At 34.0% G+C, this 19832-nt stretch overlaps 1 protein-coding gene across 1 annotated transcript in view; it reads left to right on the forward strand.

The window, feature by feature from the left end:
- The window catches only part of LOC132741808 (uncharacterized), a 40900-nt gene extending 23209 nt beyond the window's left edge, over window positions 1-17691 (forward strand). Inside the window, exons 4-5 of the mRNA XM_060730070.1 lie at window positions 3647-3658; window positions 3937-17691. Coding sequence (XP_060586053.1) covers window positions 3647-3658; window positions 3937-6716 — 2792 coding nt within the window. The 3' untranslated portion in view covers window positions 6717-17691. The remainder of the gene's footprint in view (window positions 1-3646; window positions 3659-3936) is intronic.
- Window positions 17692-19832: the final 2141 nt, after the last annotated feature.

Genomic DNA, 19832 nt, shown 5'->3' on the forward strand with positions numbered 1-19832 from the left:
CATTGGTGTGTGTGTGTATTTATATATTTAGAATTGCGTGTTTCAATTTATAGAATTGCATGTTTCTATTTCTAGAATTGAGTGTTTCTATCTATAGAATTGCGTGTTTCTATTTTTAGAATTGCGTGTTTCTATTTTAAGAAATTGGGTAGAATTGCGTGTTTCTATTTTTAGAATTGCGTGTTTCTATTTATAGAATTGCATGTTTTTATTTTTAGAATTGCGTGTTTCTATTTTAAGAATTGCATGTTTCTATTTTTAGAACAACATTAAAGAATTGCGTGTTTCTATTTATAGAATTGCGTGTTTCTATTTTTAGAATTGGGTGTTTCTATTTTTAGAATTGCGTGTTTCTATTTTTAGAAAATTGCCTGTTTCTATTTTAAGAATTGCGTGTTTCTATTTTTAGAACAACAACAACATTATAGAATAGCGTGTATCTATTTATAGAATTGCGTGTTTCTATTCATAGAATTGCGTGTTTCTATTTTTAGAATTGCGTGTTTCTATTTTTTTAATTTTATTTTTTCTATTTTTAGAATTGCGTGTTTCTATTTGAAGAATTGCGTGTTTCTATTTTTAGAATTGCGTGTTTCTTTTTTTTTTAAAACAACAACAACAAATAGAATTGCGTGAATTTATTTTATAATTGCGTGTTTCTATTTATAGAATTGCGTGTTTCTATTTTTAGAATTGCGTGTTTCTATTTATAGAATTGCGTGTTTCTATTTTTAAAAATGCGTCTTTCTATTTATAAAAAAATGCGTGTTTCTAATTTTAGAAATGCATGTTTCTATTTTTAGAATTGCGTGTTTCTGTTTTTAAATTTGCGTGTTTCTATTTATAAAATTGCGTGTTTCTATTTTTACAATTGCAATGAGTATATTTATAGATACAAAATATATTAACAAAACTAATGTGACAAGACAGACCGATTATATTTATAAAAATGAAACGTTATGATTTGTTCAAACCTTTCTTTGTTTGCTTTTAGATATAGTTAAGGTAGACCATGGGTAATGCATTACCTCCACTTTGAAGAGTATTCAAATAGGCTAGAATGGCTTAGAAACTACATTGAAATTGAGGGGCGTGGGTTCAAACCCCAGAAGGGGCAACTTTTTTTTTCTTTCTTTTTTTTCTTTTTAACATTTTTTATGTATCTCTCTGATCCCTTATGGAAGAAAAAAAATTGATTTTAATTATATAATTATTTTAGGTATTTTTTTGGTTAAATAATGCCAAAATTTATAACAAATATGATACCAGATATTTTCAAAGTTCGATAAAATAAAAACTACACGGTAAAAGTATTTTATATTTCGCATGATCAACTAATATACCTTTGAAAAAATTTAGGCAAAGTTTGAAAACAGACCCTCATTTCGATAAATTTTAGGGATATTTTGAATAAGGCATTTTAGATATTGAAATGGTAAAATTAGTGTTAAAAGTGGGTGGGGTAGGGTTACATTTTTATACATTTTAAGAACATTTTGTTTAGAACCAAACATTTTGGTTGTGAAATGTGTTACTTGAATGTTATTATTTGTTTCTTAACAATGAGCAATAGAAAAACATTTTTTATAATGATGATATTACAGATTATTTACAGTTTCCTCATTTCTGAAAATAAGCCCTTCAAATGGCAAGGTCTTAGTTAAGAAATATATCCATAACTCATAAACAACACGGTAAATTTTATTTAAATTTTGCATACAGGTGACCTTGAAGACATATAACTGTCCTATGTTGTCAATTTTACAGTTCTTTATGGTGCCCATTACCCATGGTCTACCTTAAAGTCGAACGATGCTCTCGCCCGGTGGTGGCTCTTGTTCTTCCTTTTTTCAGTTTGTTGTTGGTTTTTTAACGTATTTTGCTTTAAAAAATCGGGAGAAAGTATTGCCCTCGTTTTTTACCCGATCACCTTTCCCCTGCTTTATTTGGTATAAAAAACGTGTGAGGCGCTGTGATTGTTTGATTATGTCTTATATGCAGTTATAATGACAATTTATTAGAGTATCATCGGTAATTTGTGATGCTGTGTGTATTTATAAATATATTTAGTGATTGTTTCGCGCGTCTTATTGTTTTAGTTTTTAAACAATTTATTTGACAAAGTTGAATGAAGCATAATGTAGATATGGGGACATATTTCACCAAACCGAAAAATGTGCTAACGGGTACATTTTAAGTAAACTATGATGAATTATATTTTTGCTTCACCACGGCTGCGCATCTAGTCCTTGATCTTCAAATATCGAATTCAAAATAGCGGCCAAATCAAAATTTCAAGTTTTGCTTTTTCTAGTTAGCTGTGGTATAAACAAGGAGAAACGCTGTAAAGAAAAATTAAAAAATATATGACAGTCCAATTAATTATCAAATTGTCTGACAATTTCCTCTGTTTCTGTATATGTAACTTAAACAAGAGTAAGCAGACTTGATTAGGCTTAATTTCTTTCATAAGAAAAGTAGTGATAGACCTGAAATTCTAAAATTTAACTACAGGATTATTAATGTGGCAACAACGTTTCGTAGTAGACCGAAATCAAAAGGAAACACATTTGTAATTTTCATTTAAATGTGTGATATGATAATTCAAAGCATAAACTAAGGAATAAACATTCAATTCAGTATCTTTAGTCCCCAGAACTCTACTCATTGGTGCATATATCTTTTAGCTGTCTTTCCGATCGTCTGTCTGTCCGAGCGCAGTCGCTTGACAAAAGATATTTGCTAAAGTTGACATTATGGGATTCATTCCGTATAAACCCTACTTATGGATTAAAAAAAATGCTTATATTGTGCAGAATAACTGCTTATAGAATATTACAAAATAACAGCATAACGTTAACTAAGTAGGAAAGTCCTGCATGTCCTCTTTTTTTCGGTCCATAACTTTGATATTCATGGTTGGATTTTTTTCCCGTAGATGTTTCGAACATTGATTCAATCTGTCACACAATACCAATGTTTAAAGCTTAGTTAAGGCCACAATAACATTTAGAAACTCAAACCATTATATGTCTACTAGTATTAGTTGGAAATATAACAGTAACCGCTTTAATGTGTTTATTTCGAACACACTATATAAATGTGTTTGATTTTGCTGTCATGCTTAATACTGCTTAGTTTATACAGGATTTATTTTAGTTCGATTGTGTAGGAAGTGTTAAGTTTCTTACTCAAGGAAACAACGACTTGCCCCTGACGAGGTTTGAACCCACACGGCTATTTAAAGATCCTTAGATTATTAGTCTAACGAACTGACCACCCGGCCATGCCGCTAAACATATCAATGCTTATCAAAACATCTCTTTTGAATTTCTGTAATGTTACGGTAACGTATAAATCATACACAGGTAAGTTTTAGAATGTGTCGTTAAATTATGACATTTATGCTGATATGTTGTGGTACTAGCCATTGTAAAAAATGTTTTCTGTTTAAATATTTAAGACCCCAGAAAATATGTAAGCAGGCTTTAAAAAAGAGGATCATCCAAGATGTTACTATTTCAAAATACAACAAAACAATTTCCACAGCAAACTTTGTTCTGAATATATTTAACTTCCCCGCCTTGCAATAAGGTATATATTGACATGCAAAAATAAAACAAATTCTGTTTTATCTTTATTTCAGTCAATGCCCGTGGTAAGATTAATTTGTAATCTTTTGAATTCCTTTAATTCTGTATGTGCATAAGAATACTGCATGACTGAATGTTATTATTAAATGCTACCTTAAATGCTTCTTTTGTAAACACTTTATCATGAGAGCTATATATTTACAAATCATATGCCCGTAATTATGGCTTGATAAATTATAAACTGCTTCAGTTAAATGGGTCCGACCACCAGAACTTGTTTGTTATGCAATATGATTTTGATATAATGTAACACGTGTGCTTTGAATTAATTTCATTTGAACAGAGCGGTCGGAAAAGGAGGTCTCTGACGTATTGGAAGCTGATTACTTTGTTAAAACATCAATGTACGAACAGGCCCAAAAGATGCTAAATAAGGATGGATTTGTTGTAATAAAAGGAGCTCAGGGTGAGGGAAAGACAACAATGGGTAAGAAGCTAGTTAAAAATCCAGCCAAATGTTTAAAGATTAATTCGGTCGCAGATTGGGATATGTATTCAAGTAAAGATGATGTTGAAACTGTACTTATTGATGATATGTTTGGTTGTACTATGTTTGACAAAAGTGAAAGTAGAAAATGGCTGAAAATATTTCCCCAATTGATGTCTGAAGTATCAGAAAAAAAACTGAAATTAATAATCACATCTCGGAAGTATATTTTGGATGATGCCCAAAAGAAATTGTTTATTGAACACCGTATTAAACAATGCAATGTGATTGAAATCTCGTCGAAAAAACTTGATAATGATGAGAAAGAAAAGATAATTGAAAGTCATTTGAAATTGAACAAAAGGGAAATTAATCAGACTCTTATTGAAAAATGCGTCAGGAAGTCAAATGAACCGTCATCATTTATTATTGGATTTCCTGAATGTGCTAGGCTATTTTGTGTCAAAGATAGCCTTTTTCAGAAAGGAGATGCATTTTTTGAAGCTCCGATGACTCATATAAAGACATGCCTTGACACAATTTTTAAAAGCAATCACGTATTTCTGGCATTTTTTGTTCTCTGGTCTCAGCCATTACAAACACTTCACTTGTCTGATCTAGAACAAAGTCCACTAAAAACACCTATCACTATTAAACGTCCAATTGAACACTTAGGATACAGTCTCTTTGATTCATTAAGACATATTCCTAATGCATTTGCCAGTCACAAAGATTTTGTTTGTTTCAACGACGAAACTGAAATATTTTGGTTTGAACACAATGTGTTAGGTGATGCAGTAGGACTTGTTGCTTTTGCTAGAAACATGACAGCAGCTTTAGAGTTTTGTAATGCCTCTTTCATCGTAAGATATATCTGTGTTGCCGAACAATCAGATACAAATGAAGACAACGATAATGATGAGAGCATTATCATACCACAAAATCGGTATGACCATTTGTGTTCTGTAATTGGCAAAATATTACTCCCGGATAGGACGATAAGAGATACCGACATACAGAACCTACGCGATCATGTGTGTTCTGTATTTGGTCAGACATCACCTTCGAAAAGGAATGAAAGCGATGCCGTGAAACAAATTTGTTCCGTTATTGACCAAATGTCAAGGAAGGGAAGCGATGATGGTCAAAATATGAACTGTACAATTCTTTTGCATTCCGCTTTTAAGCAAGTATCGTTTTGCAAAACCTTTTTTGAAACATTGAAAAATGAAATGAGGTTTTCAGACTTTTTGACAAAGCCTGTTTTTACTTGTGGTGCAAGTGTATTAGGTATTAAAGAAATACTTGATAAGCATGATTTTGAGAGCGAAATTCGAGTCCTGTCATATGCAGTGAACAATTCACTCGATTCACTTGCATCCTTATGTTTTTCTGAGATGAGTGAGAGCAATAATGATGACATGGAAAACATATTGAAAACAAGCTTGAAAATGTCACTACTTGTTGCAGTAGAAAGTTGCGATTTGCAGAAGGTAAGTTATCTTTTGTCTGAGATGAATGCTGCAAGTGATGAGTTCAGCCTCATTCTTTGCGCAATTAAAAAGGCTAATTGCGAAATAATGAAACTTCTCTTAGAGAAGAATAAAATGTCAAAATATAGAAAAAATGGAAAGAGTCCGTTGATGTTTTTTGTGGAAGCAGACAACGTATCGGCAATAGAATTTTTAGAGTCGAATAAGTTTATTGATGACGATGAGTTGAACTATGTTTGTATAAATAATGGAGAAACTGCACTTCACCTTGCATGCAAAAAGGGTAATGACTCAATTGTCAAATTGCTTCTAAAAATGTCTCCAAAACTTTATTTACAAGATAAAAATGGATATCTTCCTATTTATTCAGCTGTCTTTAAAAACAAAAAAAGTGTTTTAAGACAGTTATTGGAGCATGATAAAAAACAGATGGACAGCCTTTGGCAACACATGCCATTGTTTCACGTGGCCATAAAGTATCGAAAAGAAGATCTCATACAATTGCTGATAGATCTCAAAATGCCAATCACTTATAAGGATAAAGATATGCAATCACCTGTAGCATTTGCTTTGAAATATAAACACATGTATATGATTGAACCCCTTGTCACCATGATGATTGATCAAAATGCACACAGTATGCAGGACAGTACATACGAGACCGTGTTAGATATTGCAGTAGACAAGTATGCACATGGGCAAATGGACAGCGAAAAATATTGGAACATTATAGAACTGCATCGTAAAAGAGAAGTCAAATTCACCTCTCAGGATGGAGAAACAGACATGACTGTAGAATATATAACCAAGAAATATAGCAAGAAAAAAGAAAAATTAGAGAAAAATATTAAAAGATTAGAAAATGACAAGATTGACTGCAAGTCAAAAATTGATAAAGCTTGCGATTTGAGAAAGCAGATAGAGAGTTTGAATGAAAACATTCAAAGCACGAACACAGAATTTAATAAAGATGGTTACGCAATTCCAACCGATGCAAACAAATCGACCTTTTCAAAAATACAAAAAATAATAACTAGCTTAGAGGAGCAAGTTAAACAGTTAAATGATGAAATCGAGCTTTTACAAACGAGAAGTGACAATTTAAGTAAGTTAATTGAACGAGTACAATCAGTAAGGCAGTGATGTAATGACAAAAAGCAAATGAGTCTTAAAATAACTGAAATATAGGAGAGATTGATAGATTTCTAAACATGCATGCTCGCAAGTAAGTCAGACCAAGAGAAATACCCACACTTTTCATATAACTCTCTTTGTGTCTCCCTCCGAAGCTATCCCTGAATTAATTATCACCTGATCTCTGCATCTACATAAGTTAAGTAATTATTGAAGAAATTTATTTTATTTTCATATCCTTCTGAAGAACACGTTATAAGTGAGATTTGTTAAAGCTTTTCCTTTGTCGAGGTGCAATAACAAAACGATAGGCACCAAAAATGTGCTTGTAACAAAAACAAATTTAGAATCTTTTTTATTACTCAGTTCACCATTTTTACTAGATCCTAAGAAGTACATTAGCACAAACAGAACGGTAATTACAAAGAAGAGAGAATTAATTCTTTCATTTTGTTTGTAAAACACACACCGCTGAGCTTGCAGTGCAGTTTTACAGCATAAAATTAGTACTGTTCGTCTTCCTTTATAAACTTAAGCTACGGCAATGTATATAAGCAATATCCTTTGTTCATTTGGTGCTTACACAAGTATAAAATCCGGAGAAACTTTGACCTGATGAACGGGCGTATAATCCAGCACCATAGGAGCTTGATGGGTACCTTCTGTGAGTTAAGTTTATATTCAAAAGACTTTGCAACAACGAATCCCTAGACAAGAAAAAAGGAAGCTAATTGTTTCTAAATAAGGGAGACTATAGTTTCCTTTTTTACCGCTTTTCTGTTTCCAGACGTTCGCAGATAATAATTAACCTTTGACAATGACCTTTTATGATTTAAAGTTATTCCTATACCGTGCCGTCAACTCAGTCAATAGATGATAGTCCAAAAAGTATTGTCGAATACAAGAATAATTCCTATAAATAAAATCAAACAACATCAACGTCAACAACATCTCCATTCTCCGGCGTCAATTGGGATTAAATCTTGATACTTCGAAGTGTTATTTCTATGGGGACACGAACCAAATTTAGACACCTTCATTTTAAATACAACATTTAAACAGACACTAACGGTATGCAAAGGTGTTTGCTTCTGACCTTAAAATAATTCATAGATACCTTGTTTAAGAACTGTAGTTCAAAAAACTTTTGATATTTTTTATCCGATGCTGGTTTTAGTAATACATCATTTTTGCTTTTACTGAAGTGCAATTACAACAAAATCATTTTTTACAACTGAACAACTTTTTGTGCAACCGCGTAACACCAAAATAGATTGTCTGTATACATTTGACTCTTATTACCAAATTGACATAATTACACATTTTCAAGAAAATGTGCTGTCATTTTTGAATGACGGTCTGTAAATTTAACTTTTTGGAAATTGGGACAGGTAGTTACACCTTTCGATTTTACGCAAAGAGTGGACATTGTGTATTTTGCTTTAAAATCTGACACATTTCACTTCTGAAATCTGAAAATGGTTAAACATATTACAACCAAACAAGTATGCTCATACGTGGACGAAATTCACATGTACTCCTCTGAATGAAACAATTTGTAATAACTTTAATGTTATAGAAGAAGAATTTCATTTTGTTTTTGAATGTGCCATGTATCAACTCATACGAAAGAAGTATGTATTATGATTACTTTTTAAAGGCAACCAAATGTGTTGAAATGTGTGTGTGCGTGTGTGCGTGTGTGCGTGTGTGTGTGTGTGTGTGTGTGTGCGTTCATGTATCATTATTATTTGAATCCTAGAAATGTTAATTATATAACTTATCAAACTTGTTGGATCATCATATTTGCTACACGATTTTAATTTCTTTTCATATACATTATTTTAAATTTACATTTTCGTATGATGTTCTTTAATTGTTTTATATTCTTTATAGAAAGACATTTATCTTGACACTCTTGAAATATATATTATGTAAATACTGCTGATTTCTTTATATTTTTATGCATTTTATGTTAAATTATATGTCTCTTATTTGTAAGCAAATTGATTGAGGCTGTTGCTGCTTTGTACTTATTATTGATTATAAAGTTAGAACAGTTTGTTTTTCTTAAAGTCGAGTTTGTGTATTGTGTTTATGTATCTAGATGATTTTTTTGTTAAGCATGAAGTAATTGGCTTTTTGTAAAATGGAGTTCGTTTCAAAAATAATTTATAACCCTTAACAAACATGTAAACCTAGAAGAAGATATCTTTTCTAAATGTCCTGGGAATGGTAAGATTGACAGCGCGTGAAACTCGTGTCCGTGACCGTTTGATGTCAATAATTCTATCACTGACCATTTCCTTTTTACGACCAGAGTGTCAATCTCGCAGACTGTTTTATTATTGTATTGTAAATAAGTTGTATTTATAAATCTGTTATTGTTTGCATAATAAGGAAAGTGAATTAGATGCTAAAAGACTTTGAACTAAAATGATATTCTTGGAAGAATCAAGATTGCTTAATGTTATCTATTCATGTATACCCCAACTATTATTGACATTGTTGCAAGTTGTGACTATGAATTTACATGTTGATGTTTTCTGTATTGTTTTTAAAAACATACATAGTGCAAAACATAACATATAAAATCAAACCAAAACACAAAATTTTATAATGTGATCTTGTCGTGGGAGGTTAGCGCGTGAGTAGAGACGTTTTGGGCACATGTGAATCTCTCAATCTGGTAAATCTTTGTGTTTTTGTAATTTTTTTATGTTAAACGATTGAGAACGCAGACTATTGTTATCTATTGAAACGTTTTATCATATTTGTACCTTTGTGATATTTGATCAGATATTGATATTTCAAATACATATGTATATATAATAAAAAATCAACAGTGTTTGGTAAATTATGATTCTTTACATATATATGTTAAATCTAGTTGTAAGTATGGCATTTATCCTACTTAGTTGTTTATATGCTCGCACGAGTAAATCACGTGTACCTCATATAAACCTCAAGATAATACACAATTCAAATGCCTGCTTTGTCGTGGTATTATTGAACAATTAACTGCTTTTATCTGCACACAGTTTGTATCACTGTGTATGATTTAAACATATTTTATTGTTTTACCTTATTTGACACTAGTGAAATGTTTTGCTCCTTTTTTATAACTTATAACTTTATAATCTTTATCAGAAATTATGTTTATTGTATGGTTGTAAGTGGGTTACTGATTTTTATCTGAATTTTGAAGTGGATAATGTCGCAGTGAAATTTATCAAAATATAATTTCACATTTGTCAATGAAAATACCACATTCGAAAGAGTTTCTCCATGTAGTTCCTCACGTTTTTTTAGCTTACAATTCCGACAGTATCCTGACCGTTTAGAGCAAAACACAAAGCTGAAATTGATCAATAACTTAGATTTCGAATATCACTTACGTCAATTTATTCAATGTACCACTCAACAAATATCGTCTGTAATTTTTGTTTCATTTTAACAGTCTAAAAATTACACTAACTTCCTCATGCACTGCTTTTAATGACATTTGTGCATATTCAAGCATCCTACGAGCAATAACTGTAGTACATTATGTGAAAGCAATGACAGTCTCCAGACCGAAAGATTAGTACAACCCTGTGATTGTAAGACAGCCTTTCAAAACATTCCGTATTTTCAAAATTCCTACTTTTCCTTCTTATAAATAAATTTAGAATTACCAAATCAAAATGAAATTCCTCCTAATCAAGCGCATTTTTTCCTTGCGTGTAATACTTTTTTTTTAAATGGCGGTCAAAAAGTCTAAGATAAACTTCCGATATTTCGCGGAAATAAGCTCGGCATGGTGTAACCTTTTTCTTCTTGAATTGTTTGTTTTTATAATTGAAACAAGCGTTCATTTATTGTTTTGTTTAAAATAAATAATATTATATAATCGCCATTTAACGTTGATTTTGAACTTATTTTTAACTCAAGCCTTCATGTATTTTTGAGAAATTCGTCAGAAAATTGAGGCTACCATTGAAGAAAAAAGACTTTGATACTGTAGTATTCAAGTTAATATTGAGGAAATTTAATTAAACTATTTGTAATAAAAACAAAATTTGTTTGTTTGTAAGTAAAATGTTATTTTTTCATCTTGTCAAATTCAAAAAAGTTTTTCAGGTAATAATAATTTAATCTTACAAAAAAAAAAAAACAATCAAATATCATTGGTAGTAATGCTTCTTTTTCAAAGTTTTATAAATTTTTTATTCATATCATTCTGGTTTGATCCGAATTCGAAAGAAACAGATGCTTAAATAGTGTCAATTATGAAATGCATCTTATTAAACTATAAATTAAAGATAAATCAAAATTTAATGACAACCGAAAATTTGCTTTAATTTATTCATTTCTTATCTGATTTAGTTTAAATATTTTTTATTAGTTAGCTTATTTTTGTTGTATGAATATTTTTTCCCTTTTTTACATAAATGTGTTGTTTTTTGTATATTTTTTAAAGTCTTGTTTTGTGTTGGTATTCATAGATTTATAATATATATATCATACCTAATTGTCCAAATTTGTATGAATATGTATTCCCTTTGTATGTTTTGTATTAAATTTAGATTCTTTGCTGTGTTTTATAAAGTTTAAGAATGTTTAAGGTATTACCATCCTAATGCATAATTCGCTTTGAAAAGTACTCAAATAGGCTAGAACTACTGTTAACTACATTGAAAATGAGGGCCGTGGGTTCAATCCCCCCCCCCCCCAGAAGGGTCAACTTTTTTTCTTTCTTTTTATCTTTTAACATTATTTTTGTATCTCTCATGTCCCATTAGAAAGAAAAAAGTGTTTAATTTTTATTTTTTTTTATTTATATAGGTATTTATTGACTAAATTATGGTTAATCTTGTAATAAATTTGGTACCTGATATTTTCAAAGTGTAATAAAATCAAAACTAGACGGTAAAAGTCTTTCATATTTAACAAGATCAACCAATATAATTCTTTAAAAATTAAGGGAAACTTTGAAACTCATTTGGGTAAATTCTAAGGATTTTTTAAATTAGGCTCCCTTAGTAGGAAAATGGTCAGACACGTGGTAAAAATGGGTGGGGTAGGGTAGCATTTTCATACATATTTGACGATATTTCATAAATTTTAAGCAGAAACAATAATTTTGCTTATGTGGATTGTTAGCTAAATGATACTTTTTTCTACCAAAAAATTAATGGGAAAACATTTTTCATTAGAATGTTATTGCAGATTATTTAAAGGTCCCTCATTTCTAAAAAAGGTCCCTCATAACATCCTAGCTTGAGTTCAGAAAAGTGGCCATAACTTGGTTTCAGTACGGTAAACTTTGTTTAAATTTTGCATACAGGTGTACTTTAAGGTATATATCTGACATATAATGCCATTTGTATGGTTCCTTATAGTGCCCATTAGGGCGGTAATACCTTAATTGTAGATTCTTTGCAGTGTTTTATAAAGTGTAAACTTGACAATATTGCATATAATTGCAATGCATGTTTAATTTGCTGCCAAGGTTTTATATGTAATCAGTACATGCTTTCCTTTATAATTTGCAATTATGTTATAACCTTTTGAAAACATGCTCCTGATTAAACCGTACATTGTTTAAAGTATGTGGGTGATTCTGTCATTTTTGTTGCTAAGAAGAATAGGTAATTTATTGGAACAATACAGCTAGTTAAACCTCAATTTGTCAGTCAATGATAAATTCACAAAATATTTTCTCTTCATTTAATTAGAACTGAGACAATGTTATTTGGATCAAAACCAAGGTTAACACCAGCAGGTACATCTGTCGATGTCGGTTGTAATGCAACTAATGAAGAGTGTTTCCGGTGGTGCGCTACGGTCACTTCCTGTTTCTTCTCTTCACGAAAGTTATTTTCTCTCCAAAAATCACCGTTTTGGAATTAATCTCAATATTGCAATTGGTTTATGAATATCTAATGAACATATTTACCAGGTTTGATGGTCCATTATACATGTAAAGTGCTTTTTCAGACTTTTCATTGTTGTCCATTTATACTCAAAATGTCGGCCATTTTGAATTTCTCCCAGAATGCCTAGCGTATTTGTAAACATCCTGTATGACTCTGCAGGCCTACATCCAGTAAGTTAGTCATGTGTAAACACTTTATTTACCCTTTCTCAATTGCATCTGTCCTTCTGTTTTATAAAATTATCAGATTACCATGCCATTCAGTGGATCTACCCACCAATATGCCCTTGCTTGTGCAGGATAGGCCTGCCATCAGTCTATCTATGCAGTTCTCCACTTGCATGAAGATACACATGTGGAAAGCGAAAGGCCCAGTTTTCGTAACAGGCTTGTTCTTCTTTATCTTTGCTCCCTATTGTTGTCAGACATTGAACCTAACCCTGGTCCTAGGAAGCTCAAATTTCCATGTGTCATTTGTAGTAAAGCTTGTAAATGGGTGGGCAAACCTAGTGTTCGCTGCGACACATGCGACTGCTGGTATCACCAAGAATGCAAGGGTATGCCCGATGCGGTCTACAAAGCCCTTACCAACTACACATGGGAATGCGTCCAGTGTGGGCTGCCAAACTTCTCAACTGGCTTATTCAACACAACACTCTTTGACACTACAAATAGTTTCGCCAACATTAGCGATACCTCAAACATTGACAGTGAGATCAGCTTTAGCTGCCCCAATGCTACTTCATCGCCGCATCGCAGACTCCATAGCTCCACTTCAGGTAACCAACCAGAGAAACGGTATGACCTGCCACTCAGAGTGCTGAACATTAACTGCCAGTCTATTAAAGGCCCAGGAAAGAAGGCTCAGCTCGAGAATATGATTGCCTCAACAGAAGCCGACATCATTATTGGCACTGAATCCTGGCTGGACAGCAGCATTAATTCCTCTGAAGTCTTCCCACCACACTTGAAGTCATACAGACGTGACCGCCAAGATGGAACACAGGGAGGCGGGGTTTTCTTGCTTGTTTCTGACATTTATAGAAGTGATGAGCCAGCAGAGCTGAACCCACCAGGTGATTGTGAGGTGGTATGGTGCAAAATCAAGGTAAAAGGAGTCCAATACCTGTATGTTGGTGCTTTCTACAAGCCTCCATCCAAGACAACCCTTGAATACCTTGACATGCTTGACACCTGCCTTTCGCGGATACCCAGGAGTGCGCACCTATGGTTGGGCGGTGACTTTAACCTTGGAGATATAGACTGGGTCAATGAGTGTCCACAGCTACATGCCACACCCATGAAGCAATGCCAGCAACTCTTAGACATCATGAAAGATGTTTTCCTTGTTCAGATAGTTGATAAACCTACTCGAACAACCGAATATACGGAATCCTGTCTTGACCTCTTCTTCACCAACAACCAGTCTCTCATCAACCGTTGCGAAGTCCTTCCTGGCATAGCCGACCATGACGCAGTGTTCATAGATTAGATAATAAAATAGATAAATACAGATTCCCTAAAGAAAGCCCAACATAGAGTCAAGCCTCCGCCCCATTAGAGTTCGTAAACCTCCAAGGAATGTCCTTCAATACAGAAAAGCTGACTTTGAAAGCTTCAAGGCTGAACTGACGTCATATTTACCACAGTTCACTGAAGAGACGGCCAACAGCTCTGCTGACCATTCTTGGAAGATCTTTGAGAGTAAGTTGAAGTCGTTAGTCACCAGGTACATTCCCTCCAAAACCATCTCGGGTAACAAGATACACAAACCATGGATCACCAAGACAGTAAAGACTCTCCATCGAAAAAGAAACAAACTACTATCCAAGTTCAAATCAACTGGTTCCCTCAAGGATAGGCGGCGATACCATCAGGCCAAAAGAGAAACTCAAAAGAAAGAACGACAAGAATATTGGCTATACTTAGAAGATCTAATCAATGCCAATGATCCAGCCTCAGAACAACCATCAAAACAAAAAAAGTTCTGAAATTACATCAAATCGTTGAGAAGGGACAACTGTGGGGTTTCACCACTGTAAGACAAGGGCAAGTTACATGCTGAATCAATCGACAAAGCCAATATCCTAAACAAACAATACCAATCTGTTTTCACTAGGGAGGACAAATCCAGCATCCCAAATCCTGAGGGCGAACCATCCCCCACCATGCCTGACATAGAGATTACAAACAAGGGAGTGCTTACACTACTCAGGAAGCTCAACCCAAAGAAGGCAGCAGGCCCAGACATGATATCTGCGCGCATCCTTAAGGAGATGGCTGAACAGTGTTCGTCATACCTGGTCGTCATCTACAAAAAGTGCCTCTTTTCTGGCAGCATACCTGAGGTGTGGATAACAGCCAACGTGTCAGCCATATTTAAGAAAGGGGAGCGCTTCAAAGCCAGCAACTATCGACCGGTATCCCTCACCTGCATAGCCTGCAAGATGCTGGAGCACATCATCGTTACCAACATAATGAATCATCTGGATAGTCACAAGATACTCACCGACAGCCAGCATTGATTTAGAAGAAGGCGGAGCTGCGAAACCCAGCTACTAACGCTGACAGATGAGCTCACCAAGTCCATGGACCGGCGTAAACAACATGACCTCGCTGTACTGGACTTCAGCAAAACCTTCGACCGCGTCCCACACAGTCGCTTGCTTGTCAAGCTCCATCATTATGGCATCAGAAACCATACCCTGAAGTGGATTGAGGCATTTCTCACAGGCCGCACTCAGTGCGTAGTTGTTGATGGAGCAACGTCCGACCAAGCACCCGTTATCAGCGGAGTCCCCCAGGGAAGTGTGCTCGGACCCATACTCTTCCTGGTCTTCATCAATGACCTGCCACTTCATGTCACGTCCAAAGCCAGACTCTTTGCTGACGACTGTGTGGTATACCGGGAAATCAACACTGAAGAGGACTGCTACGTTTTACAGGATGACCTGAAGAAGTTGGCATTGTGGGAGAAACGCTGGGGCATGAGTTTCCACCCAGAGAAATGCAGCATAATCAGGGTCCCCATTATATACCCGTATTCCTTGAAGGGCCACACACTCGAGATAGACTCGATAACCAAGTACCTCGGAGTCCATATGTCTGGAAACCTCTCCTGGAATCAACATGTTGACAAGATCGTAAAGAAGGGCAACAGTACACTCGGCTTCCTTCGACGCAACCTGCGCATCAGCAATGAACAGGTCAAGAGCACAGCCTACATGTCACTCGTGCGACCAGGCCTTGAATATTGCTCCACCGTCTGGAACCCTTATACCAAGGACCTTACACGCAAGCTCGAGATGGTCCAGAGGAGAGCTGCAAGATATGTGACGAATCGTTACCACAACACAAGCAGCGTATCCTCAATGATCCAACACTTGGAGTGGGAGACATTAGAGTCACGACGGACCAAAGCCCAGCTGACCATGATGTTCAAGATCACCAATAACCTTGTGGACATACCAGTCAGCGATTATCTCACCCCAGCCACGAGCCGCACTAGAAGTGACCACTCCAAGAAGTTCCATCTACCATCAACATCTACATCGTACTACAAGAATTCCTTCTTCCCTCGTACAGCCACAATATAGAACAGCTTACCTGCCTCCGTTGCAGAGGCCCCTGACTTGGTATCCTTCAAGCAGGGGCTATCAGCCTTACATTCTAAGTCGCCTTATGGGCCCAGCTACAAGTACCCACTAGTGATATCCAAGGCTGTGCCGGCAGCGGCCACCGTAACCGGAGAGGTTTGGGTTGAAGAGGCGAAATATAGCTTGCCATACTTTTTGTCTATATATAGATAAATACAGAATCCCTAAAGAAAGCCCAACACGGCAAAATTGAAAATGTTGCAGGCTCGGTTTGATTGAGCCTGTTCATGGACGGTACTGGAATATCTCTACCTTTGTACTATCCAACCTCTTCTAACTTTCTATCATTTCTTGTATATTTCTTTTTCTTGACCTAGCACCACCCGTCGCGTCATAATCAAGTGTGATTGCGCCGACGTACAATGTAGATGTAATGTAGTGTCCATGGTATCTTGGTGTTACGCATGACCAGTTTCTGTCTGGTAATTATATTGAACCTCTAATGTGGAGTAAAACACAATGTAATAATAAATTACTGCTCATGAAAGGCGAATATCAGAAATACCTTACTAAACAACTTCTGGCTATTAACTGACCCAATAATCATAAAGATTATCATTGATTTCACGGCCTTATTTCTGGATAGATTAACACAAAGTCAACAGAAAACATCAATAAGGTTCGTACATGATCTTGGTCATAGGTCACATATTGATATTAACATTTTAGAGTTTTCATTTGGTTGCCCAATATAAAACATGTAATGTTCCTAAGATCAAAATCGTTCTGACTGGCTTTAAAACTTATTCCCTTAGGTTCTATCAATGCACATACGACTGTGTAGAGTGCAAATGGTTGCTCTATTTTACCCAGAGTAAGAAGTTGTAGTGCAGAATCATTTGCATATAATGATTGTGTCATTTATAAAAAATCTAGGGCTCGAAACGGAAGTTGCATAATTTAAATTGTCAATCAGAGCCATTTCAATAATATGTAAGTATGATTTTGATGCTAATTCTTTAATGTTCAATTGTAAAACTGTTTTTACAAGTGTCTTTGTATGCTTGTCTTCTTATAGTTTTTACTGTGTATTATACTCCAAGCATTTATGTCAATACCATAAACACTTAAGGAAAATATAGATTTAGCTCTGATCTTTTGTATGATGGAATTCATATGGTTTCATTACTCATATTGTTTTATCATGTATTAGATATGTTTTATTTTTCGATAATGATTTACAATAGTATCGGTCTAATGAGGGTAGCAAATCGGCTTTTTAAAACCGGTTTGTTATTTGATACGTATGGATTGACCACCAAGGCCGCACTTCAGAGTGGTAAAGTTTTCGCATCAAAACCATCGTTGATAGATATTAATGTAAAAGATATGGATATGGATTTATAATAATCTTGTTTGTTTCTTCTATAAGATCTGAATACTAGTAATAAATAGTCTTTAAAATACATGTTTTTGTTTTCCATGCAGGTCATAGGTTTTCCTGTGGGTCATAAGTATTCCTGTGGGTCCTAGGTTTTCCTGTATGTAGTATATTGTGCCGTTTCTGTAGTTTTGTCATTTTTTGTAAAAGACTCCTGTTTTGCAAAAACGCCAGAGAAAAAAGGTTTTGTCGTGAAGCATAAGCTAACTATTAAAGCAATTATACATTATCATTGTTTTAAGATATTTTTCGGGTATTCCTGAATGGTCTTAACTCTTTACTCCTGTCGTAAATTGATTTACAATTGACATTACGCCAGAGAAGGGATCGCTCCGCCCACTGATTCACGTGACCCGGTCAGTAAGAACCTTAGACAAAATACGCTACCGATGTATTTGCAAAGCTGCTGTGCCAATAATGTTACCAATGAATTTACCTATTATAAATTTTGTAAATATAAACTTTTGATGTTTTAAATGGTTTTATTGAATAGTAGAACTGTAATTCAATGTATTACGGTATTTTTAAAAATTGAAAAAAATCTGCATTTACGCATTAATGACGCATGAAACGTTTTGCAAAGATGGTGTTATTTCTTGTTGACTTCAAATGAAAATTTAAAACTGACAAAATATCATTATATCTTACAAATTCAAAGAGAGACTATAATTATGTAAAAACGTATATGATTATGTTATGATTGTTTTTTTTTTGAAATTGAAGTAGCGAAACATAAAATCATGGAACTAAATGTAAATATAAATTGTTTATATATCTGTGATAAAACAGTAAAGTCATATTAGTGACACAAATAAATTTAAAATCATTTTTCGGGTTTTATGGCGAAATTCAGTTTTAATGATACATTAATTTGTTCATGAATTGTTAAAATGGATTCAGAAAATTGCATGCCCTTTGCATGCTAACTTTTTATGATATATGATTATTTATTGCTTACATACATTTGATATGATTCACGACAAAACACAACCGTTACGTTATTCTCTTCAAAAATAAACATCACATATATCAGACATGATGTTATTGGTATTAGTTTCGTATTTTAGCAGATCTATTTGAATGTTCAATATTAATTTATTGAACTTTAGTAGAAATAATTAGGTTAGATAATTTCACCAAATTTTTTATTATGTTTACTCATTATATTTGCATTTTTACGGCTGCGTTTTTATTGACGCTAAACGTTATTAACGAAAGAATGTCATATCACCTGGATATTCTGGGACCTTATAATATGTAATGTGATTATTAATAGATAGAATGGGAAAAAGTGGATTTGTTTAAACCTTTTCCCTTTTCAATGCATTGTGTTATAGCCAGGATAAATGTTTCGTACTTGTTATTTCCATATGTATAGAAAATTATTGACTTATTGTATAATAAACTAATGTCACTATATTTGGTAACTTAATTATATATGATTAAAATTAAAATATTTACCTTTCTAAATTACTTCTGCACTATTGTCTTAGACACGTAGCTTGTCTAAGGAAAATGGTAGACATCGTAGGCATCTTAGCGTGGAACTGATTATAATCGCTGATTGGCTTATCTCTGTGACCCCTGCCTGTTTGATTGACAGGCAGCGTAATGTCAAATCAGCCAGGGACAAGCAAAACTTGTCATCATTATCAAATGTTTTTAATCAATGTCCACATGTCCACAATGAAACATGTTACATTCTATATTGTCGTATTCCTCAGACATTTTATAGTATTGCTCCTTTTCAAGTGATTTTCCAGATTTCTCCGATCATCTGTTTTTGTGTAGCCATCGTTTTACCAAATGCACATGCTCCGTGCCGGATCATAACTTATTGTACGGGTCATAAATTCATGCGGACCCCTTTTACAGCGTGTCAGTGTTACACAGGGATGAGTTTGTCTAAGAAACCGACAGTCTCGGGTCAAGTGGATCCTCTGTGAATGTCCCGGGTCAATTCTAAATATTTCAAAAGTAAGTTTTTAATGAAATTAAATTACGAACTTTTCTCAAATATTTACACTTTCTCATTTCCGTCGAGGTCTGAATGCTTAGGAATTGCACATTTCCGATACATTTTAAAGGATATTTATAGACATTTCCGTTGGTCATGTGTATTATTGATTATTTTTCTTAGTAAAATGTACGATTGAACCAATTATGAC

The sequence above is a fragment of the Ruditapes philippinarum genome, unplaced genomic scaffold (assembly GCF_026571515.1).
Source record: "Ruditapes philippinarum isolate M1 unplaced genomic scaffold, ASM2657151v2 ctg3771_1_1_1_1, whole genome shotgun sequence".
Classification (NCBI taxonomy): domain Eukaryota; kingdom Metazoa; phylum Mollusca; class Bivalvia; order Venerida; family Veneridae; genus Ruditapes; species Ruditapes philippinarum.